This window comes from Onychostoma macrolepis, chromosome 07, assembly GCF_012432095.1.
Source record: "Onychostoma macrolepis isolate SWU-2019 chromosome 07, ASM1243209v1, whole genome shotgun sequence".
Lineage (NCBI taxonomy): Eukaryota > Metazoa > Chordata > Actinopteri > Cypriniformes > Cyprinidae > Onychostoma > Onychostoma macrolepis.
The window spans coordinates 31,919,089-31,946,592 of record NC_081161.1 but is presented as its reverse complement, the minus strand read 5'-3'; the positions used below and the strand labels follow the sequence as shown (position 1 = coordinate 31,946,592).

The 27,504-nt window shown below is 37.6% G+C and overlaps 1 protein-coding gene across 4 annotated transcripts; it reads right to left on the bottom strand.

Moving 5' to 3' along the window:
• Positions 1-214: 214 nt before the first annotated feature.
• Positions 215-25,172, bottom strand: stk33 (serine/threonine kinase 33). Of its 4 annotated transcripts, XM_058783185.1 has the most exons (15): positions 21,927-22,286; positions 18,290-18,378; positions 17,675-17,794; positions 6,630-6,746; positions 5,873-5,986; positions 5,657-5,761; positions 5,345-5,483; positions 4,429-4,514; positions 3,586-3,673; positions 3,244-3,319; positions 3,025-3,137; positions 2,854-2,939; positions 2,455-2,697; positions 1,395-1,493; positions 215-1,127 (listed from the first exon to the last, which is right to left on the bottom strand). In XM_058783185.1, exons 4-15 carry the CDS (start codon positions 6,744-6,746, stop codon positions 909-911), a joined length of 1,485 nt encoding a protein of 494 aa, XP_058639168.1. In that variant the 5' UTR covers positions 17,675-17,794; positions 18,290-18,378; positions 21,927-22,286; the 3' UTR covers positions 215-908. The 4 variants fall into 4 exon arrangements, with proteins under 4 accessions (XP_058639168.1, XP_058639167.1, XP_058639169.1 ...); XM_058783184.1 differs by lacking the exons at positions 17,675-17,794; positions 18,290-18,378; positions 21,927-22,286 and adding an exon at positions 25,033-25,172; XM_058783186.1 differs by lacking the exons at positions 17,675-17,794; positions 18,290-18,378; positions 21,927-22,286 and adding an exon at positions 24,834-24,978.
• Positions 25,173-27,504: the final 2,332 nt, after the last annotated feature.

Sequence of the window (27,504 nt, the reverse complement as noted above, 5' to 3'; positions counted from 1 at the left end):
GCTGGAGTGCTGCAGTACTCACAGTATACCCTGCTGCTCTCAACAAGATTAGAGACCCTGCACTTTGACTCCCAATCCTGCTCTCTTCATGGTGTCTAACCACTTGGTGCCCCACCGCTCACAGTCATAGCATACGGCTAACATTAACATTGGGAATTAATAGGTCAGATATATTGTGTACACGAGTCACTGAAAGGCAAGATGAAATGCTTTTGGATGGCTTCTTTTTAATGGATAACAAATAAGAACTATTCATATACAACAGCTACCTGATGTGATTTGGCAAAAGATGACCGGTGTGATTAGCATGACTGAAGAGGAAACAAGATGTTCGTAAAATGAATCGACAGTTTTTACACGTACTATTGTCAAAAATGGTGAATACTATGTTGTTTGAATATTGCATCAAATTACTCTGTTATTGCCTATTTATAATTGCAAAACAAAGCAAAAGCTATTAAACTCTGTTATAGTCAATACATTCTTCACAGTCCTTCATGATGAAACATAAGAACTTCCTTTATTCTCTAGAGAATAGCATTCAATGTGCAAAGATGAATTATGCGCCTTATGTTAGATGCCATGAATAGGCATGATGACTTAATCTGTTCCAGGTCCATGAAAATAAAGCAGCAGCCAACCCCCCCAAAACATCTAGTAGCTCATCCTAAAAAGAGGGGGCCTCTGTCTACTTCATAAAAAGTGACTATTAAGATCCATCCTACTAAGGAGACTAAAAGCACATTCACATTGGAGGAAGTACAGTTTTACTTCTGCTTCACTGTAAAACTGTTCTGGCTTAAAGAGTCATTTGTGTATCCAGTGGGCCCACCATGCAGCAGCAGCCCCCTTGAATTCCTCACCTTTGGCACTGAACGCAACTACTCGAGCAGTCTCACCGCCGAAGTCTAGCTGTGTTTTTTAGCCCGGAAGCCAAAGGCTGGATTGGTGGAACGGTGGATGGAAGTGGTGTAGGGACGTGGGGACAAGCTTTCGCGCCTGCTTGAGTTGGATGCTGCAGAGGCTGCTTCTGTTGATGATGGTTTGAGACAGGATCCCGAGATGGAGGAGGCCTTGCTGTAGCTTTTTGTGCTTGGCTGAGCAGGGGGTTTGTTACCTGTGTGGGACTGTGGAGATAAGACACTCTCATTCATCTCACAAACGCGCAACACACCACACTACTGGACGGTGCTGCATGCTGTATGACAGCTGCTGGAGAAGGGTTATCTTGGCACCATCTAGTGGCTGTTCAGAGAACAGGCAGCTTTTTTTTATTTAAATCCAACCATAGAGGTTTCTTTTGCATACCTTTTAGGAGACAAAATATCTCCTTTTGAATAAGCGCAAATGTTTTATAAAATGAAATGCAAAGCTCATTGAAGTGAATGACTGACCTGTGCAGCGGATGTATTCAAAGTGCTGCAGGCTTTTGCAGCAGACGCACTCTTCTTAACACCATTAGAGGATGAGGCTGATAGTTTTTTCTTCAGAGGCTATAGGAATGAAATATATAACACATGAAAAACCCAGAGGGTTGAGAGACCTTCAAAGCCTTTGGAGCAAGTCAGTCCATATGTCAGCAATATTAGAATTTCTGGTCATTCAATTGCAGTGCCGATCTGCATATACCAAACTCCACAAAACTGCTTTCCAAACTGTTTGCTATGTTTACAATAAAATAACACGTAAACGCACAATAAAATCTGACAAAAAAAAAATACACCTTAAGCTTTGTTTCGTTACCTCAATTCAGGCTAAAAACTGAACTTAAATCTAAAAACTGTTGTCTTGTGAATATTGTCTCCGCTAAATTATGTCGTTAGACAAATACTATATATTAGCTGTGATTATTTTCACAATATAGTTGTATTGCTTTAGTGCTTATTGCTTTTCTAAAATGCCCACCACGTTAGTTAGTAAGGATTATTTATTAAAAAAATTAAATAATAAAATTTAATTTCTGCATTTCACATCTGCTCCGCCTTTTTACCTTATGTAGCTTTCTAATAAACCTGGCATTGCATTCTATGAATACTGTTCATGGCTAAGTACTAAAATGCTTATGTTCCTCTTTTGTAAGTTGCTTTGGATATTTAGCATCTGCTAAATGCATAAATGTAAATGTAAGGACACAGACATTCATTAAAAATACATTTTATTAAGTTCTTTAAGTGGCATCCTTTAACTAGATACAACTAACAAGTGAACAATAACAGAATTCTCTATGGCTGAAAAGATATGCACATTAGATGATGAGATGCTTTTCATCACAGCATTTATTATTTTTTAAAACTAAAAACAGGACTTCCACTCCTATGGCCGTGATGAAGGATTGAGATTCTTCCAGACTGCTCTTGAAAATTTGGTCTGACTGGTCTTTCATGATACAATGATCAAGCAGAAACGCTTGAATTTTGTATTTGTATGAACTGTATTGCGATACTTTTTTTTTACCTTCTTATTTGGGGTGGAGGGTTTGCTGCTACTGCTGCTGTCTATGACGTCCTCAGGAGGAGCTGGGGTTACTGAGAGCTCTTGAGATGTTCTCGGCCCTGACCCTTTGTCCTGAGAGGAAGTGAGAGAGAGGTTTTGCAGTCCCTCACTCATCTCCACACTCTCTTCGTCCTCTGGAGCGTTCCGGAACTGACGCATCATCTCTAAGACGTTTGTACGTGTAACAGTGGTGGAGGTGTCCCCCTTTGAACACAGATTTTCTTTCTTTCAGGTCTTTCTTTCTGGCAGGTTCCACAGTTAGTCATCCATCAAATTGAAGAGTGCTAATTAGCTGTTTTCTCAATCTATAATATTCATGACCTCATTTTAAAAGGGAAAAGAGTAATTGAGTTCTCTTACCGAAATCCAAGGGTTATCCAGCAGCTCATTGGCCGTGATGCGGTGAGCTGGGTCAACATTCAACAAACACCGTATTACATTTTTGGCTGTAAGACAAAACATAAAATAGTTACCACACTGGCTGAACTGCAATCATAATGGAACGGTGTGAGTAACAAAGGCAGTTGTAACCTGCATCACTAATGGTGTGCCACACTGGGCCAGAGAAAGTGAGCTCTCCTTTCATAATCATCTCAGAAAGCCTTTCCTTAGAGCTGGAAATGAAAGGAGGCTCTCCACACAGTCTGAAAAAGAACAACAAACACAACACAAGCATACACACAAAGTGTAAGTCAGCAATGTGAGTCTGTGTGTGGGCATGAGATGGAAAACAACGAGAGATCTTCTTACAGCATGTACATGATGACGCCAATGCTCCACAAATCACACTGCTGGCTGTATTGGTGACCATTAACCACCTCAGGCGCTGAAAGGGCAAGTCCATGTGTCAATAATGAAAGATGTTTGAGGCCGGTGTAATGTGTGATATCTGATGCGTGACGCCGTTGACAGCTTTCAGCCTGTACTCCTTCTCGAACGTTATCAGCTTCACATCACTTAAATTAGGTCATCTCCTCTTTACTGCTCATTTTAATCAGAGCTTCATTCAATTTATGAACAACCCCCATAGTAATTCATCAAATCACAAGTAAATGGAACATGTGAATGTATGCATTAGAATATATGAATTACCCATGTAGATAGGCGTCCCGCAGGTGGCCTGCAGCATGTTTTCACTGCCTACACCACCCTTCTGCACAGAGAGTCCGAAATCTGTGACCTGAGATGAGATAGGGCAGGCCTTTGATATGTTATTCAAAATCAAACAATGTTTAACGCAAGTACATACAGTACAGGACACACTCAAACGTTCATCATTAGATTCTGATCTAGTGAAATGTTGAAAGTAATGAACTACAGACATGCTGCACTGGATCACTGTATCTCTCTCGTTTTCACTTCTAGATCTCAATTAAACTATTTACAGCCCAAACAGACTTCCATAGAGCAGCCGGTACACCCACTCGCACAGACTATGCGCTCCTGAGCCGTATGAATAATATATACGAGGAGTGTATATCGTTTCATTGGTGCGTCAGGGGCGGGCAGGATTAATATCCAGGAGAGATGACCACCTTCTGCCAGATAAAAGCTTTTAATACAGTGCCAGGACAGCGCTGTCTTTGGGCCCCCGTTCTACTCTGATTTATAACACAGCGCTGCCCTGATTCAACCCTCCGCTCCAGGTAGCGGCTTCAGTCGGCTCCCGTCAACGCTCTATTCTGCTCCACGCTGTGCCCCGGCTGGTAATTTGTCTCAGAAAAGCCACTTGTGATTCATTTTCTTTGAGAATGTGATATGAAAGGAGTTAGGCAGGAGGTCTGGTGTAATGAGACAATATTTAAAAAGCAGTTAAAAGGTTTGGGCAAGGAGGACGGTGGGAGAACTAAACAACAGACGAGAATGTCCAGAGGTCCCGCCGCGTTTGAATGCCATACCACATGCCTGCGCAGAAGTTTTTACTGTCTCTCTCACCTTGATATTGACCATATCGTTATCGTTGCCTTGGTGACAACTCTTCACAAGAATGTTTTCCAGTTTGAGGTCACGATGAACAATGTCTGAGAGAGAGAAAGAACAAACAGAGCAAGGGAGAGATGGGCTCGTATTATTCATAGAGAGGAGAGCATGTCAAAAATGCAACGCACTGGAATGGTAACAGTTTTAAATATGCTTTAATGACCAATTCTGGTTAAATTTTTTTGCTCCGTTCCTTTTAAATTGCAACTCTTTACCGTCAGTTCTCATATGAACCTACAGTAGCATAGAGTACAGGGCCCACCTCTTCTTACCACTTTCAATCTACACATCATGATTCTTCATTACTGCTTCACACAGTAACTGTACGCACTTAAATAGAAATGTGAAAATAATCAAATTATAATCAGCGTGTGAGGCTAATATACTGCAATCTCATAAAACACTCTAGTCCTATATACACATTGCAAGTGGCATCATTAGCTTCTCTAGACGTGAGACACAGCAGCACTCGGGGACTGTTGAAAAACACACCTATTAATCAGTATTCCTCCCCTGCTCGTTGTTAATGACTCATTAGCCCCATGTAATGGTGTCTCATTGCCAAGCAACGTCCTAAATTACCTCTAACTGCAGATTTCACGAGAAGGAGAGAGAAAGAGAAAAAACGCCAAGCATTTTCAAATAAACCCCTCAGACTCAATTAAAATGGGCTGATATTTTGTCTGACAGTTGTTCATTATTATCTCATTATTAAAACAAGCCCGATTCTCCGTAATGACAGAGAAACTTAATGTGGATGCAATCATCAGAGCGATTATCGGATATGAGGGGAACAAAGGAATCCAGGCCATTGCATGTGACTTAACAAAGATGTGAGCAATTTTTTGGGTTTGGGTTTTGTGTGCGTCACCTTTTTTATGCAGATAAACAATAGCTTCAGATAAGCTTTTGATGATGTGCCTGGTCTCCTCCTCAGTGAAGTGCTTGTTCTTCTGCAGGAGATCCTTTAGATCGCCTCCTTCACAAAGCTCAGTCACGAGGTACATCCTCTGTAGAATGGCACACAAACACACATACTGTATGTACATTTCTAATTTCTGATATCAAACGAGAAACCACTGCATACGCAGTAGTATGATTGGGTTCACAATAGCACAGCTGAGTGAGCTTTAAAGGAAAGAGGAGTGTGAAACAGAATAGAATAGAATGTTTTTGCTCTCACCTTTGGTGTCTCAAAGACTTCCTCCAGATGTATAATATGTTCATGTTTCACTTGTTTCATGATGCTCACTTCTCTTTCCAGATGTTTTACACCAGAAGTGCCTGCCTGCATGGATACAAAGCATTTCTGATACTTAACCCATCCTTGACAACCATGGGAGCGGCTCTCCATCAATCACCTCTGTCAACAGGTGAAACATGACGACCAAACACTTACCTTCTCTTTGTTCACCTTCTTAATTGCCCACTTCCTCTGCGTCTCAATGTGAGTGGCTTCGCAGACGACTCCAAAGTTGCCTTGACCTAATTTCCTCCCAAAGGAATAGATTTTCTGGGTATCCAAATAAAGAGGCCGCATTATGTGAAGTATTACATACACACTCCTTTTCCTATAGTGACAGTAAACAACGCTCCAGCTCTGACTAATGGGGACAGAATGAGGGTGGGTTTGTTTTTCAGCTTCTCTATACTCCATTAAGTTGAGACCTGAATCCTTAAAGTGGAACTTAATTTTCAAGTTTGCCAGTCTCTGGAGTTTGGGAGAATATAGTATTTCTAATCAAGTTACAAATGATTAAGTTGCTGCCGCAGTTCATTCAATCTCAGGTCTAATTAACTTGATCATTATCTCTGCGCATGCAAGGCTGAGCACTGCCTGCTGCGGATTTGGCAAAGACAGCAGTCAGAAACCTCTGGGGAGGGCGAGGGCAATCAACAGCATAAAGAGGTGTAATTTCCCTCCAGGCCTGAAGAGGGCGCTACCAGATTGGAGGGAGGTCACGTTGGGGCGATCAAGGCCATTGGTCTGGTGTAAGATCCAAATGGCCTTTTGCCACTAATTTGAAGACATAGACTTCTGATGGCTACAAAATAATGTCTTCTGTGCAACAAGAACAAACATTCGAGGGAAAACTGGTTGGCAATGTGCATATGAAAATAGGCGTGCACTGCATGTAAATCAATAATGACTTTACCTGTATGTCGGATTCATCCTCAATGCGAGTGTGGGGCACCTTCTTCTCTGCACTGTTTGCACGAGTCCATTGAGAAGCCATTTTCTTTTCTGCTCCAGAAACATTTGTATGTGTCATCTAAGGGTGAGATAAATCATTTTAAGTAATTCACACATATAGAGCACAACATGATCGTAAACATGGAAATCCTCAGAAAAAGAGATAACACTGGAATCTCATTCACTAACTGCGCATGTACCCGTATTTGTGCAGGAAACCTGTGTGCAATAATGATTCATTAATAAATTTATTATGAGTTTAGAAATAACAGAAACCATACTCCCAACAAAAGTCGCCCTAAGTCTTAAAAAATAGAAAAAAGTAGGAAAAGAATGAAAAAGGACGTGTTTACAAAGATTGACAAACGTCTGAACGGTAGAGCTTGTAGGAAAAGCCTTTATATGGAGATGGCTTGGGTGTGTAACTCTAGACAAGGACTTCCTCATTTAGAATCATCAACATGACATGCATCAAAATTAGAATAGGATAATTGATGTGTAAACTTTCCTAAATATAGAACCTTTCTGTGCATGTAAGTACTTGTATGTAATTATTAGTGAACAATGACCAGTCTCTCAAAAGCTTGCATATTACACAATGAATTGTAAAGTTTCAAATAAGATATCTCATTAAATATTCAGGCAGGAGTAAGTGTCTGTCATCACATTCATGCATCTACGAGTCTAACGTCTAAACCGTAACCCTTTATTAGCTAGGCTTCAACTGTCGCTCTCCAATTCACTTCTCACTTTAAAAGAAAGTGTCTAAAGTCTCCACACTAACATTAAGTACAATTTACTCAGCTTCAAACCGTTCTCCAGAGCCAAATTAAATGTAAAGCAATTATGGTGTGATGAGTGGGAGCGGCGAAGTGGATCCGCCACACAGACAAGAGATTAAATATTAATGAGGAAGCAGTGTCTTTAACCTCTCCTCGCTCAGTGGCATTATCAAGTCCCGCTGACAGGTCCTCTCATAACAGCACTGCCTCTCCTATTACTGACCATCTATCCGCTAAACAAAACGATTGTGACACATTCTTGAAACTCTTATCAGTTCAATTAGAGTTACGTGATAAGAGTAGCAGAGGTCAAAGTGTAGCACACTGGGGTTCCCTCTAAACAGGTCTAGGAAATGGGGAAAAATTATCACGGCATAGAGACATCTGAACTGAGAAGCTGTCACTTTTTGCAGCAAATGCAAGAGAATGTGTAAAAGACACGGTAAAATGTTGCTGAACCTGTGCTTTGTTAGTAGAGAGGAATTGTGAAGTCCTCTTCACAAAAGCTCTTAAACTTCAAAAACTGAGTGGCATTGATGAAAATGTGCATCAGCATTTCACTGGTTTAAATCGGGTAAAACAACTGCAAAACTCAGATATGCTGAACTTAACAACAGCAGAGTGAGCCAAAACCAAAATTGAGCCATAAATGACATAAAAGCCCAATTTCCAGAGCGCTAAGATCAGAGGGCTGAACAGTATATTGAAAGCACTCTCCTTATACTCAGTGTTGAATATTGATTAACATTAAGATTTTTCTTGTGCTGTCGAAAGGATGCTTCTTGCTGAGAACAAATTAGACTCTCATTCTGCGATTTAAACCTGCATACATTCATTTTATTCTTATTTTTAATGGGATTTTGCCTTGTATCTGATAACATCAGCAACACCACACACCGTGTCAGAGTACATGCATTTCCCGCCAGGCCACGTTTCACGTCTTTGAGCTACGCTTACGGAATTTCATTTTTGCAAGCCAACTACAGAAGCAAAACATCTTTATACAAGCACAAATTTTCAAGGAGCACAAAAGCAAGAACACAAGCAAACATAAACAGGCAAGAAGGTAATAAGCCTCACAGACTCTTAAGAGAGAAATATTTTAGTTCCCTCACAGAATATACCATCAGCTAAGAACCAATCCACAGACCTCCCAGATTTCTGGAAGCACTCAAAGGAAAGTAATTATGGCAGATAGAATGTCCGCAATTGATCCTCTTGCATTTTTCATTTCTTGGCCATAACAGTAAAAACCCCATTAGTGCTCGTTTACTGATTGTTTATGGGCTAAAATGTGCATTGTTTCTCTTGACTGTTGGAGATGCTGTGTCTCTGGCTTGAGCCCAAATTAAATGTGACACCTGGTATGATGTCCGAACACACAAAGATATCACAGCTCTCTTCCACTCTTTTCTCTCTATCACATGCAATTTTCATCCTACTTCCCTGTCTCTTTCTCCTCTTCTAACTTCCCTTCTTGCTAATGTCTGAATTACGGTCTTTCTGAAAATGATTTGGACTTCACTTGAGTCATTCATGTTGTAAGCATTGTAAAATAAATAAATTAGTTTGTGTATAAATAATTCTAGGGCTATTACAAAGGCCTATAGTATGATAGAAAGTGAAGTTGAGGACACAGGAAAAAAATAAATGAATACCAATTAAAACAAGATTGTCAGGAAAATGTGTGTTGTTTACATCTTGAACATTTGTTTGAACTTTAAAAAAAAAAAAGTATTAAACACCCTGAATATTTCTTAATAAATTGCCTGTTTTCATAATAGAATGACAGTTTTTTTTTTTTTAATTCACATATTATTATTTTTTTTTAAACGGTGATCATAATATTTAATCTAATATATTAAGACAAACATGATGGGGATATGACAATGTACTGCATAACTTGGATGACTTAAATTATTAATCAATGAATACTTTACCAAGAAGATTATTTGCAGAGGCTTAGCACTTGTAATATGTTATTAAATCATTCATGAAACATTATCAAACATGCTAGAAGGATGCCATAGTTTCATTCACAGATGTGTTGGCTGTTATTTGAAGGTCATTGATTGCTATTTTACATTTAGTCTGAGCTACACAAAGCAAACTGAAATCAAACCTTGCATGACGCAGTGGTCTCCTGCTCAACTCTTACTAAAGATTTTACTCTTCTCATCTGCAGCTTAATTATTCATTGACAGGTGCCTTTGATGAAAAATGATAAACGTCAAAGTCTTAATGAAGCTTGGAATTACATTACCAAGTGATAGAGTGCCTTGCTTGTCCAGACTGCTTATACTATTGGAGTCATTTAACCTCATAATCATAATTTACCTGAGTGCTTCACCTAGCCATACTACATAATGTTTTCCTGTTTAACATGAATTGTAGGTCTGTAATGGACTGCCACTTAATAAAGTCCAACAACTCATGAAAATGTTACAGAAGGGGGCATATCTGTAAACCTATCAATGACTTATTGCATATAAATGTGGCTTGTCTCGAAAATCTAAACCAAGATGTCATGACTATTATGTGCTGGAGGAAGTTTAGAGGTACCTCACTCTAAACCAGGATATCAATGGATGGTTGAGAAATCAGTCTAGACGAATTCATACTTCAAAGGCAAAATAAAATAGCAAAAAAATAAAGTATGCTTAGAAGCCTAGAAGGGACAACAAAAGCAAACATCAGTCTGAACAATGTGATGAGACCGCATGTTAGAAGACTGAGTGGTGTGGTAATAGCAAGAAAACATGTCTTTCTATTTATATGTAATTGTCCTTGTAAAATGATTGCAAATACATACAGCACTACCGGTGTAATCTGATTCACAAACAAATGACTCTTATGAGCCAGTTCTTTAAATGAATCATTCAGAGAGAATCATTCTGATAAATCATTCACAGAATTAACAGACTGAATTCATCGGAATTATTATCAATATTTAACTCACTTACTGAACATTAAGTTATCATTACTTTCATTTCCATCTCAAATAAAGCAATTTTATGGTCTTAATGTTTGTGAAACTTGAAAACTAAATTGTTATTGCCTGATTGTTAACATGACAACCCGTTAAAGATAGACATTTGCAGTTTAATTACTTTTTTGGCAATAAAGATATTTCAAAAACAATACTACATTTAAAAAAAAAAAAAAGATGATATAGATGATATATACAGGAGTCATGAGGGAAAAGTCCCCTGTTTCCCAGGAACACTACAGCAAATTTACAGTCAACATACTATTCAACATAAAAATGTGATTCTTTTAAGATACTCTTAAAAACTCCTGGATATGAGTAAATATATCTGGGTACTGTACTTTTAACAGGCAGAACCCAGGTGGTCAAGATGGGAAACATCACTTCATCCATAAAAATAATTAAGACCAGCACTCCACAGGGCTTTTGCCTCAGCCCTAATTATACTCGTTATTCAACCATTCACTGCATCGCTACACAGTAGAGCACCATCATCAAATTTCCTGACGACAACACCATTATTGGGTTAATCAGTGATAATGACGAGTACACATGCAGGGACCCTCTGCAGGAGAGCATACTGTTATAACAACAATCTAGCCTTGAATTCCTGCAAAACAAAAGTGCTTATAGTGGACTTCAGGAAAAAGGACAACGCACAGCCCAATCTGCATTAATGACTCACCTGTCGCAATCATTAACAATTCTGCAGACTGCAAATATTTGAGGAGCTCACCAGGACACCAAACATTCCACATCAGAAACAACACATCAAATGGTATCTTTGATGCTTTCTTGAGCACACCCTTATGAGCATTTACCATGGCATTGTGCTGATGGCATGCATTACTGTCTTGTATGTAAAAACAAATATAGCACTACCAATCAACTGGTAGTCAGAATGTCTGGAAATCTTTTCAAAGGCCTTCAGGAGGTATTTTCATTTAGGTTCCACCTCTGGAACTGGATGGTCACAGAGGTGGTCATCTATTATGACATTCTCATATGGGGTAAATCATGTGTAAGGAAATTGGGTGGACAAGCACCAAAAAAGATTATTCAGGATCAGCTTATGATCATAGCTAGGGCAATTACAAAGGCTGCAATTGAATTAAATAAATATATGCTGCTTGTTTCAGAGCGAAGCACAGCATTGTGTTCTTTTATAAGTGAGCAGCTCATTATCTGGTGTTTTCAGTGTCTCAGAGCAGTTTGGTTCACAATAAATAAGTGGCATGCATAGACCTCTAGAGGGGCAGGAGAGAAATGTTATTATTACATTATTATTAGTATCATTAGTGTTACTATTTTTCAAATACTTTTTTTTGTTTGTTTACAGTAAAATACTACAATTTATAATATATATAATAAATATATAATTTATACAAATATAAAATAAAGTATATATTTTATTATATTGTATAATTTATTCATATTATATTATATAATATGAACACTGCAAAAATGTCAGACCTCCTCAGCTCAAAATTTTCTAGTGACTGATTACATCAAAATTTTTCCATTGGCCCATTTGAATTTCTGCAAATTGAATTTGTTTCAATTGTGGCAACAGTCTGTTAACATTGGCTGTATGAGAAATATGTTGAGCCAATTAGAAAAATTAAATCTACCAAACTATGTTATTGGCCCAATTAAATATTTTAAATAGTAGTAGCATACTTTTTTTTTAACCTAATCTAAAAATGTATATTTGCAAATTATACTGCTAAAGCAACCTTACTGAATTGTTTATTCCCTGTTGTCCCAAAAGAAAATGATGAAAAAAAATAATTAAATGATGATACACTGAACACTGACACATTAATAAATTTTTAATCAAATCTACAATATTGTACAAATACCTTACAATGACAAATTCATTGAAATTTTCTACACAGTAAACCTTACAAAATCATGCATTTTAATTCTCATAAGACACACAAAGCTGATGAATTGCGCTTTAAACATTAATACATTCACAAACATGCAAAAATATCAAAAACACCATAAAATGTAATAAATGATCTGAGGTTACTTCTTACATTTAGATTACCTTTACATAAAGATAATCTTTAAAAACACTAAGAATTTTATACATTCAAAAATTTCAGACCTCCCCAACCGGTCGGTCCACTTAGTTTTGTCATGGCCACGACATCATAACTCGTGGGAACGTGATAATATGTTGTGGCCACGAGATATTAATTTGTGGGAACGCCATATTAACTCGTGGCCACGAGTTCAATGCATTAACAAACCTGCGTGACCATAGCAACCCGGGATTATCAGATATTACCATAAAACATTTTTATTAACATTAAACATTTAATTTAATATTTGTATAGGCTATTATTATTATTACATTAACTTATAGGGTTATATTTTTATATTTGTTATATATGCTTATATTTCCCCTTTAAATTTGTGTATCACTTTACCTAGTTAAGGTTTTGTGTAATTATGCTATATTTGCTAGCCTACCATATATTTTGAAAATACTGTGAACGCTTGACAATTATGCCAATAAAGTTTTGACTCTATGATTGTATTTATGCCCGTGTGTGATGATTACATGAATGATTAACTCCTCAACGAAACACTATATAGCATTTGCAATTATGGTGTATTACTTAGCAGAAATAAAATGAAATATAGCCTGTTAAATTTAAACTGCATTCCAGTAAAAATTCCAGTCAGCGTAATCAAAGCTTTATTGGCATGTCGAGCATTTACAGAGTTATTTACAATTTAGAACGTTAAGTAAAGAGATCGAAATAAAGGGAAAAAAACGAATATCAGAATATAACCAATAACAATAGGCTAATAATAATTTTAATAATATACAAATATTACGGGAAAACAACGATCAGTTAATGGATTTACAAGACTGGGATGGATAAAAATGTTTTCTTGTGGGCCTATTTTATTTTATGCACTCTATGTAACATTTCATGATAAACTTCATTTGAATGCTGACTATGGCACGTAATACAGTCCGGTAGCCATGGTAATAATTTAATAATGTAATTTCTATAATAATTAATATAATAATTTCTTAATTCTAAATAAAATATTAATGAATCCATCTCTGATAATCCCTTTGTTCATTTTCAGAACACAAATTAAGATATTTTTGATGAGATCTGAGAGCTTTCCGTCCCTCCATAGGAAACTATGCAGCTTACACATTCAAGGTCCAGAACAGTAGGAAAGACATCATTAGAGTAATCAACGTGACTCCAGTGGTTTAAACCTAAATTTTAGGAAGCAACGCAAGTTCTTTGTTTGCGCAAAAATAAATGAATAAATAACCACCTTGTTTACTAAAACATTGATCTGCAACCCAATAGGGGAGGCACCACCACACTTTGGATATTATTTTGTAAATAAAGTAGTAATTTTTTTTTTCTTGCGTAAAATTTAGGTTAAACCACTGGACTCACACTGAATACTTTAATGATGTCTTTCCTACTGTTCTGGAACTTGAATGTGCAAGTTGCATAGCAGGGTCAGAGAGCTCTCGGATTTATCAAAAATATCTTAATATGTGTTCTGAAGATGACTGAAGGTCTTACGGGTTTGGGTACGACATGAGGGTGAGTAATTAACGACAATTTTCATTTTAGGGTGAACTAACATTTTAAATCCTTGTTGTACTCCATGTTGAGTGCATACAATAATCCAAAGAATACAATAAATACATTTACAAAGTCTCCTAAGTTGTCAAGCATCACCTCCTCTTCCAGGACAACGGAGACATTTAGCACACTTGACAGGGCTCTTGAAGTGCAACTTAGGGCTGTTGCAATAACTGCAATATCGCAATACTGCGCTATTGACGAGCGTAACCGCAGAAGAATGCAACAACCGCAGCAACCGCAATATTTGCATGTTTTCTTTTTTCGTAAGGTTATGCCCTTCTCGTTTTACACTTCGTGCATGTGTACTGAATATTAAATAAGTTAGTAATGAAAACATAATGTGTACCATGCTGATTTGTACAAAGGCTCAGTAGATTTGCACTTAACCCTCTGGGGTCTGAGGGTGTTTTGGGGCTCTGGAGAAGTTTTGACATGCCCTGACATTTGTGCTTTTTTCAGTTGCTTATAAACATTTTAATGGCTAAAGTCCAAAAACACTGTATTCAGCACAAACTGGGCTACAATAATATGTGAGCAGCGTGTACGTACGTGATTGTGTTTTTGAGAAAACAACGTTTATGCGTTTATAACTGAAATAAGGCCATAAAACACATACAGAACATTTGTTCACAAGACTTTTGAGAACTGGATCTTGTAGCCTAGAATATTTGCTTCAAAATGATCTGAAAATAATCTAACTCACTCATTCAGAGAAAACAATATATTGACTTAAATTTTCTAAGTCACTTTTTGAGTAGAAAGGGTCTATGCGAGAGGGCGTGACCTATCCTGGATAATGCGGTGACTGACACCTGAGAAGACAAAGGCCCGCATAATGAGCTCCATAATGAGCCATTGAGTCAGGTGTCTGACTGAGAGAGAAGAGTTACAAGAAAGAATGTGAGGAAAAAAGAAATGTGTATACATATAACTATCACATAAAATAACTTGAGATTCACTTGCGAGTGCAGTTAAACAGTTTATTAGGAACAAACAAACAAATAAACAACAGAAGAGTCAAGACATCGTGGGTGCAATATCCAAAACAGTGGCAGGAAACTGGAACCCAGGAAAACGGGAGACAGCAGAAACTGCATGAGAAAACACAAAACAGACGTGAGCAACACAATGAACGGACAAAGACAAAGCAAACATGGTGACAATACATGCACTACCAGTCAAATTATTTAAACAGTAAGATTTGTAATGTTTTTTTCTTCAGCTCACCAAGCCTGCATTTATTTGATCCAAAGTACAGCAAAAACAGTACATTATATTTATTATAATATATAGGCCTACATATTGTTACTATTCAAAATAAATAAAGCAACCCCCCCACCCCACCCCCACACTAAAATCTGCCTCAAAACGCGTATACGCGTTTGTCGACCCCAGAGGGTTAAAGGTCCCATGACATGCCAGTGTTTCCCTTACCATTATTTTAGGGGGGCGGCCCGCCCCCCCAACGGCACATGGTCACGCTCTCTGTATCGCGCACACAGCGGAGTTCCACCCCGGTTCGCACACACACACACACACACACACAAACGTAAGCGCACACACAAGTGAGCACACTCCCACTCCTATTTGTAAATATTAAGCCGCAAAACGTCTATTTAAATATGACTTCTGCGTGTCTCTGTGTTAATGTATGGCGCAGAGGCGCGGGTTTGTTTACTCATACAGAAGCGCGCGACGCTTACGGTGATATTAACGTCTGTCGTCTCACTAAATGAGGACATAAATACATGAACAACATCTCCAGAACTGCTCTGAGAGTCACTTCATGAGCATTCGAGCATTTTATTTGAGAAAAACTATCCTCATATCATATACACAGAAATGTAAAGGTATTCACGGCAACCCGTCAAAATAAAAGTTAGGATTTACTTGAAGACATTGGGCAGAACGTAATAGGCTACTACTAGTAAAACTATTAAAACCTTATCTTTAAGGAATAATCATACAATGTCTTCAATGTTATTATCAATATTAAATCCCCTTTATTTTTATGTCGGGAAAAAATGGAACCCCCCCGCGCAAAGCTGCCGCCCGTGCAAAGCTGCCACCCCCCCAAAGCCATAAACCTAGGGGAAACACTGCATGCTGCTTTTTGGATGCTTTTATATAGGCCTAAGTGGTCCCTAGTACTGTATCTGAAGTCTCTTTCCCGAAATTCAACCTTGGTGCAGAATTTAAGCCACTACAAACCAGTCCCACAATGAGCTTTCCTTAGGACGTGCCATTTCTGTGTCTGTAGCTTTATAAATGCTAATGAGGAGAAGAGAGGCGGGGCAAGGTGGAGGGTGGGTGTGTGGCCTTAACCAGCTTGCGCTACCATGCGCTAATGTTGACAGTGGATGTATCGCAATGGCTCGTAGACACACAGTCGTTCAAGCTTTTCAGTTTGACCCAGAATCTGATCCGGATGGAGAAGCACCGGATGAAGAAGTTGCAACTCAGCGGCTACAGCAGGACGTCTCCGAATGGTTAGTTTAAAATATTTTGTCTGGATACGGTACTTTAGTTGGTTTGTTTATGAATGCTGTTACAGTTATTATCATGTAGCTAATGCTAGCCATAGGCTCGATTGAAGGAACTAAAAAAATACTTCGGTGTTCATTTGTACGTCCAAACACTGAGCAACTGCCATGCTTCACTTGTTTGCAAGCCATGATGTCTCTCGAGGGAAAAAAAAATATTGCGCTCGCCTCGCACGGTAGCAGCTCATTTTCTCATGGGTGGGCAAAGCAGAGAAAGGGGAGGTAACCTTTCCCTGTATGACGACATAAAGGGAAGATTCCAGATTGGGCCATCTGAGCTTTCATTTTCTCAAAGGCGAAGCAGGATACCCAGGGCTTGGTTTACACCTATCACCATTTCTAGCCACTGGGGGACCATAGGCAGGCTAGGGGAACTCATATTAATGTTAAAAAACCTCATAAAGTTAAATTTTCATGCCATGGGACCTTTAACAAGCCTAGACAGACTGCGAATGAGAGAGAGATCGACTGAGCACGTGCGATTACCTGCGTCTGTCCTTCAGTCCGAGTATATTTGTGAAAATAGGTTGTCATGGCCAAGGAAAGTGAAATCTCTGTCTGAGCATCAACGCACTGCTGGTCAGCTGAGCCTTTAAAAGTGGCGCTCAAAGTTAAAATGATTTCAACAGTGTGTTTCATTACATATCTCTATGAATGAATCAGCGTTTTTGAACGTGTAGTTGAATGAACGGTTTAAAGACTCACTCAAAGACAGTCCCTTGACGCCACAAGGTGGCGTAACAATGAAACTGCACTGACTGACAGCCTATCTAGAATAAGCAGGTGAAATATCAACAGCAAAAGTCTCTTGTCCAGTCAGATTCGAGGATCAGAACTAACTGTTATATAACAATAGCCTAACGATTTTATTGTCAGGTTTATGTTCTGTTATGTGGACTTATTTTGTCATTCTCTTCTGTTTACTTAATTTCCTATTTCAACGCGATTTAGTTTGATTCTGAATTCCTTACATTGTAACACACACACACACACAAATATTTTATATATATATATATATATATATATATATATATGGCGATAATACTGCATACCGTGCTTTTGAGCCACTCAAAACTACCGCAAGGGAAATTCCTTCACCGCGACAGCCCTAGTGCAACTGCTGCTGCTTACTATTCCAATTTTCATTGCAGTTGTGTGGTTCTCCAATGACTCTGTAAAAAAAAATATATAAAATAGCAACGTCAATATAAGTCTACATATAACTTTAATAACTTGCGCAGCCTGCATTACACAGAGCCATGTCACACAAATTACATCTAAGAGCTAATAGTATTTGACACTAATATGGAATAAACGGTCCCACTTTATATTAGGTGGCCTTAACTACTATGTACTTACATTTAAATTAATCATTTGGTACAATGCACTTATTGTGTATATAAATGTTTTTACATTGTACCTATATTTTTAAAAATACCTATATGTAATTACATCTGTAATTACATTTATAATTACACTGTTGACCCATCCTTAAACCTACCCATACCACCAAACCTGTCCCTAACCTTCACGTATCCCACCTCAATAGCAGCAGGAGTGTTTTGCAATACAATATGAACACAATAAGTACCTTGTACTTATTTTTTGATGTAAGTACATAGTAGTTAAGGCTCTTTTTTGATAAGAACTCTGAGTTAAATACTCACTGTGAAATTCATAGTGGTTCCTTTTCTACACTTCTGACTTCTGACTAAATGGTGCCTCGTAAGCTCAGACCTAGCAATGGTGGGTTACACTAAGGGGAACAAAAAAAATTGTTATAGCAGAAACGTTTTCTTGTGTCTCATACATTTAATATAATAATCATAAGGTGAAATAAAAAATAATTTAGTTCAATAAGTAGTAACTTTAGGTAAGCGAGAGATGGGTGTGCGATATTGACAAAAATTATATCTCAATATTTTCTGGGATTTTATTGATAACAATAATTATACGATTGCTGAGTGTGTTATTGTACTGACATTTTAAGGACTACCGTGGACTCCCAAAGTTTTGATATTCTGCATATTCTGTGTGGTGGTCATTGATCGGTTCACAGCAGTCATAGAAATAAAAAAATTTCCAATACGTTTAAATTGAGTTTTACCTTTTATGGGCATTTTTACCTTTATAAAGCCATTTTTGTAAAAGTGTGCATCATCTTTTGAGTCAAATTCTTACAGTTTAGTAGACATTTGGGCTGTTGCCAAGCAAATGAAATCAGTATCAACAAAATTCATCTTTGCAATGCAGCGGAAATACAGAAGCTGCATCTGAAGTGGCATTTAGAAGTATCTACACACTGTGCAGGACATGAATCATTTAACCTACAATTATAACTGCATAAATAATGTTTTGATATTTTAAACATTAAAATGTTGAATACTGATATTTGGAATTATTTAAAAATAAAAAGATACTTTAAAATGTGAGATAAAAACCGCCAGCAGGTGGCATCAAGTCACTATTAATAAGTGAGTCATTGCGATTGAACCAAATCATTTAAATGGTTGATTCATTCAGGAAGGAAACACCGACATGAACATACTCGTGTTCTGAGACAGCAGTGTAGGAAGGCAGAACGGGCTTGGAAGAAAAATAAACTTCTGGTTTCTCACCAGATTTTACAAGATTCACTTTTTGGGTACCAGAAAGCTGTAAAGGATGCTAAAGCAGCCTATTTTTCAAATATTATATCACAGCACTCAAACTCGCCAAAAATTTTGTTTCAATCTATTAGGTTTTTTAATCCAAATCCTGTCACAATATCTCCATCTATAGAGTGTTGTGAGAAGTTTTTAAGCGTTTTCTCTGGAAAAACCAAAAATATTAGGTCCAGGTTTCATGGTTTGGATGGAAAGGTAGTAGATGACTCTAGTAATGTTAACATCTTTGATGAATTTGATCTGGTTTCATCTACCGATATTAGTTATATCATTGCTCAATTGAAACGCCCAGCTACCAGTTGGGATGTTTTGCCTTCAGGTTTGCTTGGTGCGATAGCTGATTTTATTGGACCAAGTATTACATCTATTGTGAACTGTAGTCTCTCTACCGGTATTTTTCCATCATGTCTTAAGCAAGTGGTCATTCAGCCCCTTCTTAAAAAGTCTGCTTTGGACCCTTTGGAATTCACGAATTACCGGCCAATTTCAAAGCTGCCCTGCATTTCTAAAATATTGGAGAAAGTGGTTTTATCTCAGCTGAGTTCTCAGCTGGCTAATAATAATGTGCTAGATGCTTTTCAGTCTGGTTTTAGGGCAGGACACAGCACTGAATCAGCTTTATTGCGAGTGTCCAATGATTTGTTACTCATAGCAGACTCGGGTAGTCGAGGAGCTTTAATTATGCTCGACCTTAATGCAGCTTTTGATCTAATAGATCACAAAATTCTTATTAATCGTTTAGAATATGTAGTGGGGCTGAGAGGGACTGTTTTAAAATGGTTTTCTTCTTATTTGACGGGACGATCTTTTTCAGTGAGGGTTGGGTAATTTTCATCCTCTTCAGTCTCTCTTGAGTGTGGAGTACCTCAGGGCTCCATTTTGGGGCCTATTCTGTTTTCACTTTTTCTGTTGCCTTTAGGCCTTATTTTTAAAAAACACAGTATGTCTTATCATCTTTATGCTGATGATATTCAGATTTACTTGCCTATTAGATCTGGAGGATCAAGTTCTCATTCATCTTTGTTATTATGTTTTGAGGAAGTGAAGTGCTGGTTAGAGAAAAATTGCCTACAGCTAAATGCGAGTAAATCTGAAGTAATCATGTTTGGTCCAAATAGGGTTGACAGTGACATTAACGATGTGTTGGGTACATGGACAGCAAATGTGCAGTTCCAAATAAGAAATCTGGGTGTAATTTTTGACTCAGCTCTAAAATTTGATCACCAAATTAAATGTGTGATGAAAAGTTTTTTGTTTTTTTTTCAGTTGAGGACTATTGCAAAAATGAAGTCCTTTTTGTCTGTTCTTGACCTTGAGATTCATGCATTCATCTCCTCCCGTTTGGATTACTGTAATGCTCTTTATTTGGGAGTAAGCCAATCTCTTATTTCAAAATTGCAGTTGGTCCAGAACGCAGCTGCGAGGCTCCTTACTAGCACAAAGAAAAGGGAGCATATTACTCCAGTTTTGGAAAAATTGCATTGGCTTTCGGTTAAATATCGGATTCAGTATAAGGTGTTGCTGTAGGTTTTTAAAGCTGTCCATGATATGGCCCCAGAATATATTAAGGACCTGATTCATATGAACTCTTGTAGACCTCAAAGATCATTCAATTGCTTACTGCTCTTAATTCCAAAAACTCGTCTGAAAACTAAAGGGGATCGTGCATTTTCGGTTGCTGGCCCAAGTCTATGGAATACTCTTCCACCTGACATCAGATCTGCACCCTTAGTTGATGTTTTTAAATCCCGTGTGAAAACATATTTGTTTTCTTTGGCTTTTAATTGTTGATTTTTAATTGTTAATTGTTATTGTTGATATCTATTGTAGTTTTGTTGTGTTGCTGTACACTCCTTTGGTCTACTTTGTAGTGGAAAGGGCTTTATAAATAAAGTAGACTTGAGACTTGACATGTTGCTCAGAGACACAAATTGTAATTATTTTTGTTGGCGAAATAGAGCAAAAAACAGGCAATATTGTGTCTAAAACGTAAGTCCCTTAATATTACCATCTTGTTTATTGAACTGTTGTATAAAATCAGTATCACATTTATAATCGTTGCTTTGTGGAAGAAAAAACGTCACTCTTCGTGTGATATTGATTAACTATTTAAAATGATATAAAATCTTGAATTTTGTGATCATTCTAAATGCATTTTAAAAGACTGAATCACGCAGGGAAAGAACACGCTCTAATGAGCACGCGCGCTAGTCTAACCTTCATCACGTAATGTATGTGTACAGTCTGTAGGTGTGTTTTGTTTGGTTTTTACAATATACTCATAATGTCAAACCCCACATCGTTAAAACAATAATTAAGATATTATCACAGACGATATACATTGGCACACCCCTAACGTTACCCAGAGATCAGTATGAGCTAAACTAGGTTATTAACGCCAACATGACACCAGTAAAGGCGTGAATTCACCGTTATTCTGCAAAATACAATGTAATTTATACAAAATGTATTGTGTCCTAAAGTAAAACATTCAGAAACTCGGTCTAATTCGTTTAGCGAATACTTATCAGAGGCGGTAATGTAATACCATCGTTTTTCGTTTTTATGTCGAAATTACTGAGACCTGCACTCTGTTTAACTTAAACATGACTTGATAAATACAAAGTTCAGTACTCACCATAACTTTAATGATGGAAAATCCGTCTGTAAATGATGTTTGTCGATTCTCTGCATCGGCTCCACTCTCTCGCTCTCCAGCTCACGGGAATTTGAATTCACTACACCAACGGTCAGGTTTGCCAACTAGCCCAATCGCTTTTCACTGGGGATTCCCGGTAAAAATCGCGTTCCAGTGGGGTAAAATACACGTTTTTGGCGGAGTCCCTCTGATAAAAGTCGCGTTCCAGGGGCTAAATATCACGTTACTGGGGTCGCTTCAACTCGCGGACATGAAAAACATCCCGCGGAAAGAGCGTTAAAGTAGCCCAATTCCGCGGGATTCGTGAACACCGTAGACTTGGCAACACTGCCAACGGTTTCTCTCAGGCGCATGCGTACACGCGTTTTTTGCCGCAAAGCTTGTTGGGCAAACACAGATTTTTCACTTCTGCTTGATAGATTGGCTGAGCACAATTGAATATTGTTCGGTGAATATATATTTTTAATTTTAACTTCAGACCTTCAGCTAAAATTACTACAATTAATTTTTTTGTTTGGGGGTAATTATTGGGAAGCAATTTGTTGAGTCAATATTTGTTTGTCAGTTTCCACAATTTAAAAAAATGTAATTTTTTTTACAGTGAATAAATTATACAATATAATAAAATAGTACAATTTCTTTGTTTGTCTACCATTTTTATGTATTAATATAATAAACTTAACAACAATAGTAATGATAATTTATTATTAATATAGTCATATTGATATATAATCACATTTTTTGTGATTATACATCAATATGACTATAAAATCTAAAATAATCTGAAGCTTTCTTTTTTAAAATCACATTTTAAATCCCAATCAGTTTTTATCAGAAAAATGATGATTAGATTTTTTCCCCAAATCATGCAGCCCTGTTCATAGGTGATAACAAATGTTCCTAAGAAAGAGCCGTACAACAGCTGACATGCTCCCTTGTGTAGCTGATGATTGAAGGGAGCTGGGATGAAGACGTCTGAATAAGGAGATACAAGCATATAAGTGGATAGTGTGACTGACAACCTGCCAACAAGTGACAGATTTTCTGAGAGCACTTGAAAGAAAATGTCTGTTCTTGGATGATGAGATACTATGTGCAAGCCTAAAGTCTGACTAAGCAGTCTAATGTAAAATAAAATGTTAAAAAAATTAAAAAAAATTAATCTGTATAAAGCATTGCATGACTATAAACTAACTCTGGACAGGAAGCCATTTCATTGTACACACTGTCTGGGCGAGAAACCTCACCAGACAGGTGCCAGAGTATAATATGTAGATTGCTGATGCCAAGGCACAGAGTACAGTGTCTGCTTCAGACAAAAAATCCTACTTGATCTTACTATCAATATGTGACATTGCACAGTCAGGAGAAACCTCAGTCATACAGGCCAAGTGCTATTGCCTGCTGGGGTGGAAAATCAGTGAGAGCCTCAGCAACTAAAACCACCTGAGAAAGACCTGTCTCCTCTTACAGAGCAGACTCAAGCAGTGCCTACCACTGGGCACTCAAGTTACGCCTGGCATTGTGAAATAAACGTCAGCCAGAGAAGCACAAAAGCCAACAGACTTGAGGAAAACGCCTGAGGCTATGTGACACTTCAGTGTAAAATACGGTTTAATCTCCAGCACTTTACAATAACAATATTCTATATTAATACAATCTGCCTGAATTACATAAGGGGCAGAGCAGTAAGAGTCGTAAGATGTTTAGGTTCCCAAAAGCAAATCCTAAAACAACCATTTTTAAAGGTTCTTCATGCAACCATATGCCAATAAAGAACCTTTATTTGTATACAGAAAACATTTGACAAGTTCTGTTTGTAAAACATTGTGGCTGTGTCCAAAACTGACCAAAGCTACCTTGCTTCTTGTTTATTCAATGACAGGCAGTATTTTTTGAATTAATGTACCTTGAAAGGAAAATGGCTTCAGCCGGGCTTCCAAGGCACCCAAACATCATTTGCAACGTTCTAGAAGAAAATCAAATAGTGACAACTATTTTTATGTAACTACTTATATTTATCTTTTATTTCTCTAAGTTCAATAAAGTAAAAACATTGACATATAAATGAAACAGTTTTATTCTTTCCACCAACTGCCAATCCACACACCACATAGACTGGGATATCATAGAAGGCGATGGACACATTCACGCTTCAAAATCCAACCAGATAAGGCATTTTAATATACAGGATGTGATGCAAACAATGAATTCAGGCATGCCTTGATGCTTTCCTATAGGCCACTGCCCGAGAAGGCAGCTTTTTTCAGCTTTCGAACACAGCCTATATGTCATGAGAAAAAAAAAGTTGACCATATTTGCTTATAGAATGATAGAATGACACTATGCTAAATATTAGTTCATACCTCACTCTGCACCATAGACAAAGCCTATTTTGTAGGACAAAATGAGACCTGGCACAACCACAGCAACCAATATTCAGTAGCTTAAAGCCAATAATTATTTAAATCTCGTGCAAGTAGCAATTAACTCCCTGTGACCTGTTCCAGCTAAATATAATTATCTGGCATAGAACCTGCATAATAATAGATGTTTTATTGCTCCCTTATGTTTCAAAACACCCACTACGCTTGTGTATGCAGTGGCTAGGTGACTATATATCCTGAGTGTGCTAAAATCAAGTTCTTCTGTTGACTTTGAGCACTTCATTTTGTAAACATAACTGCATATAGCCTACTTCTCTTTCTGGCTTTTTTAACAGAATAAAAAAACAACTTATTTATGTATTATTTATTCTTCCTATTTCTCACGTCTAATGGATAGTTATTAGCCAAGCAAAATTCCTCAGAAGTTGTTTTAGTCGTGTGGAGCTGCAAAAACAGAATTAAAGTAACATAAAGCTTTCAGCATAATGGTTCTACTTACATTATGCGACTACAGAGACATCTTCATTGTTTTTCCGCGAGAAATGGTCGAGTTAGATTTATTTAGGTACACATTAGTGAGATGGAAATTACACTGCCGCTCCGGACCACGTTGCCATGGCAACACAGAGCGCTTGGCCAACTCGCGCTTCCTCTTCAATGAAAGCTCACGAGACACGCTTTTATAAATGTACACTTACCTTTCATATGAGTTGTTGCGTTTGGGAAGGCGTTTTCCGCTCTTATGCCTCTTATTGGTCATCGAAATCCCTGATGCAAGAGAATTTCAGATGTGACACTTGCGGTTGTCCAAACTTTCCTCCCTCGAGAGGGAGGGAGGGCGAACTACGGTGTGGTGTGAGGGACATCACCAACAACGAGACACCTGCACACTGCAGTTATGCGAAGAACAATTTCAGTAACTGGAAGCATGAATCCTAAGTAGGTTATTGTTGTCATATCACGACCAGGGGTGTTTCTAGCCTTTCGTTAGTACTTGGGCACAATATATAAGATAAATACTATTGTGCTGATTCTGAATGATTACCATATTCACGTGCCATGATATTTGCAAGACAAATGCAATGTTTATGCAATATGCAATGCATTTTTTTTTTTTTTTTTTTTTTGGTACTCCGTGTACTGTTTGTTATTTTCGTTTGAAAATGTCTTTACCTGCATGAGCACGCTGCGCGAACAGCCTAATAAATCTCCATCCCTGGCAGGATCTATTTGCAGATTTGATTGCAAATAATTGTAGATAAATATTCTACTTCATCCAGGGTCTTAAGTGTTGTTTTACAATAAGGACAAAACGATTCAGTGCGTCGAATGATTCTTACTGAATCGCGAATCGATTCCGACTGTTATGCTAACCATTTTGACCAGTTCGTTGAAATGAACTGACTCTAATGAGTCATTCGTTCCTGCTTCGGTATTTGGCAGTAATAATTGCGAACCACCACCAAAAACACTGGGCAGACGACATGATTGTCACCGAAAATGTCTCTGGGATTAGTATAGTATGCTGCTGCTTCCTATTCAGAGAAGGATTTATTAGTAGCCTATAGTTTAGTGAAGCACAGCAGAATATCACTTGTGCTACGCCCACTTAATATGTCTTGTGTTTTATAGTGGCATAGCCTATTTAAAGACCTTTATTTTAATCTTGCACGTGCTAAAGCTGAAATAACTGCAGGAAATTCTTTAACTCGCGTTTGATGAAATTTGATATTTAAAAATGTGTGTGAATATTATGCTATATAAAGTATTGTTTTTAAATGCAATTTAAACAAAAACTTGCATCAGTCAAAATAAGCTGGCATTGATCAGCCACAGAATGTGCTCTCTTTTAGTTTTCGCTGGTTAAAACGGTTAGGTAGTACTAGGTGTTTGTCTCCATCTAGTGGATCATGAGCTCCTGTAAGATTTTTTTCTGAAAGTCTGGCAGTGGCATACTCTTCTGAAGAAATGCTTTTTCAAGTTAGAACATAAGTATATTCATTTCTCAGAGCTCGTGAGTTTATTACATTAATTTCCATTTACATGATATCTACATTTTATTGTAGGTCACTATGGTAAGAAAACAAATGGTAATTTAGGAAATGTACCGAAAAAAAAAATCTCCATGCAAGAGTACACCAACAAATCTAGCTATAGGTGATTTTAAAGCAACAGGTATGGTTAAAAAAACTGAAATGGCTACATTGCCAATTAACTAACATAAATCAAAACAAAAGTTGCACTCATGTGAAAATAGAGTCAATTTAGACATGATTGAAATAAACTGTATAGATCAACACTTTGACACAGTAAGAGAAGATAACTATAAAAGAAATATAGCAATAATAAAAAAAAAGTAACCATTTTAATAGTAGGTTATTAGCTTAGTGAACGTTACTACTTTTTTTTTTTTTAATCAAGGTACAGTTGTAAGAAAAGTTCTCCACAGTATGAAGTGGAATTCTGCATTATAAAGCTGCTCTTCAAACAAGTTACAATAATAGACAAGCACAGCCTGCTTAAGCTAATCACACAAACTACTGAACATGGACATGACATTAGCTACTGGTACCTAAACAATAAACTGAAAAGTAGAATCAGTACTCTATTTTGTAACTTTAGCAGCAGTAAATCCTGTTTAATTCGTCCTTCATCTGATAAGCAGCCTTGCACAAAAGAATGTTACTTTTTTTCTCCATGGACAACTCTAAATTTATTGATATTTCTGAGATTCTTTGAATTTTTGGGAAGTTTTTCATGGCTTCTGCTGCTGTGTCCCGTTACGCTCCTCATTTCAGGTTGTGAATCAGTATATCGTGAACACAAATTCAGGAACTCGCAAGGGCCACTAAACATTGGGGCACTGATCGAAAACTGGGTCACACATAAATGTCACTGGTATTTATCAACAACATCACTGTATTATATTCCAGGACCAGTGTCCTTCTAGTATGATTTGTGTTGTTTAGCATGCGTCTTCACAGTAGCTGTAAAAGTACAGTGCCATGATGACATATCCACCCATCCACCATTTCTCTTGAGACACAAACCATGACAGGATATAAGCAGGGTAAAAGTGATTTACAGTGCATTGTGGAACAATTTTGACAATAGGACAGCCCGAGAATGTTTTCTGAATGCAACACACATCAATTCACCTATTTTGTCTA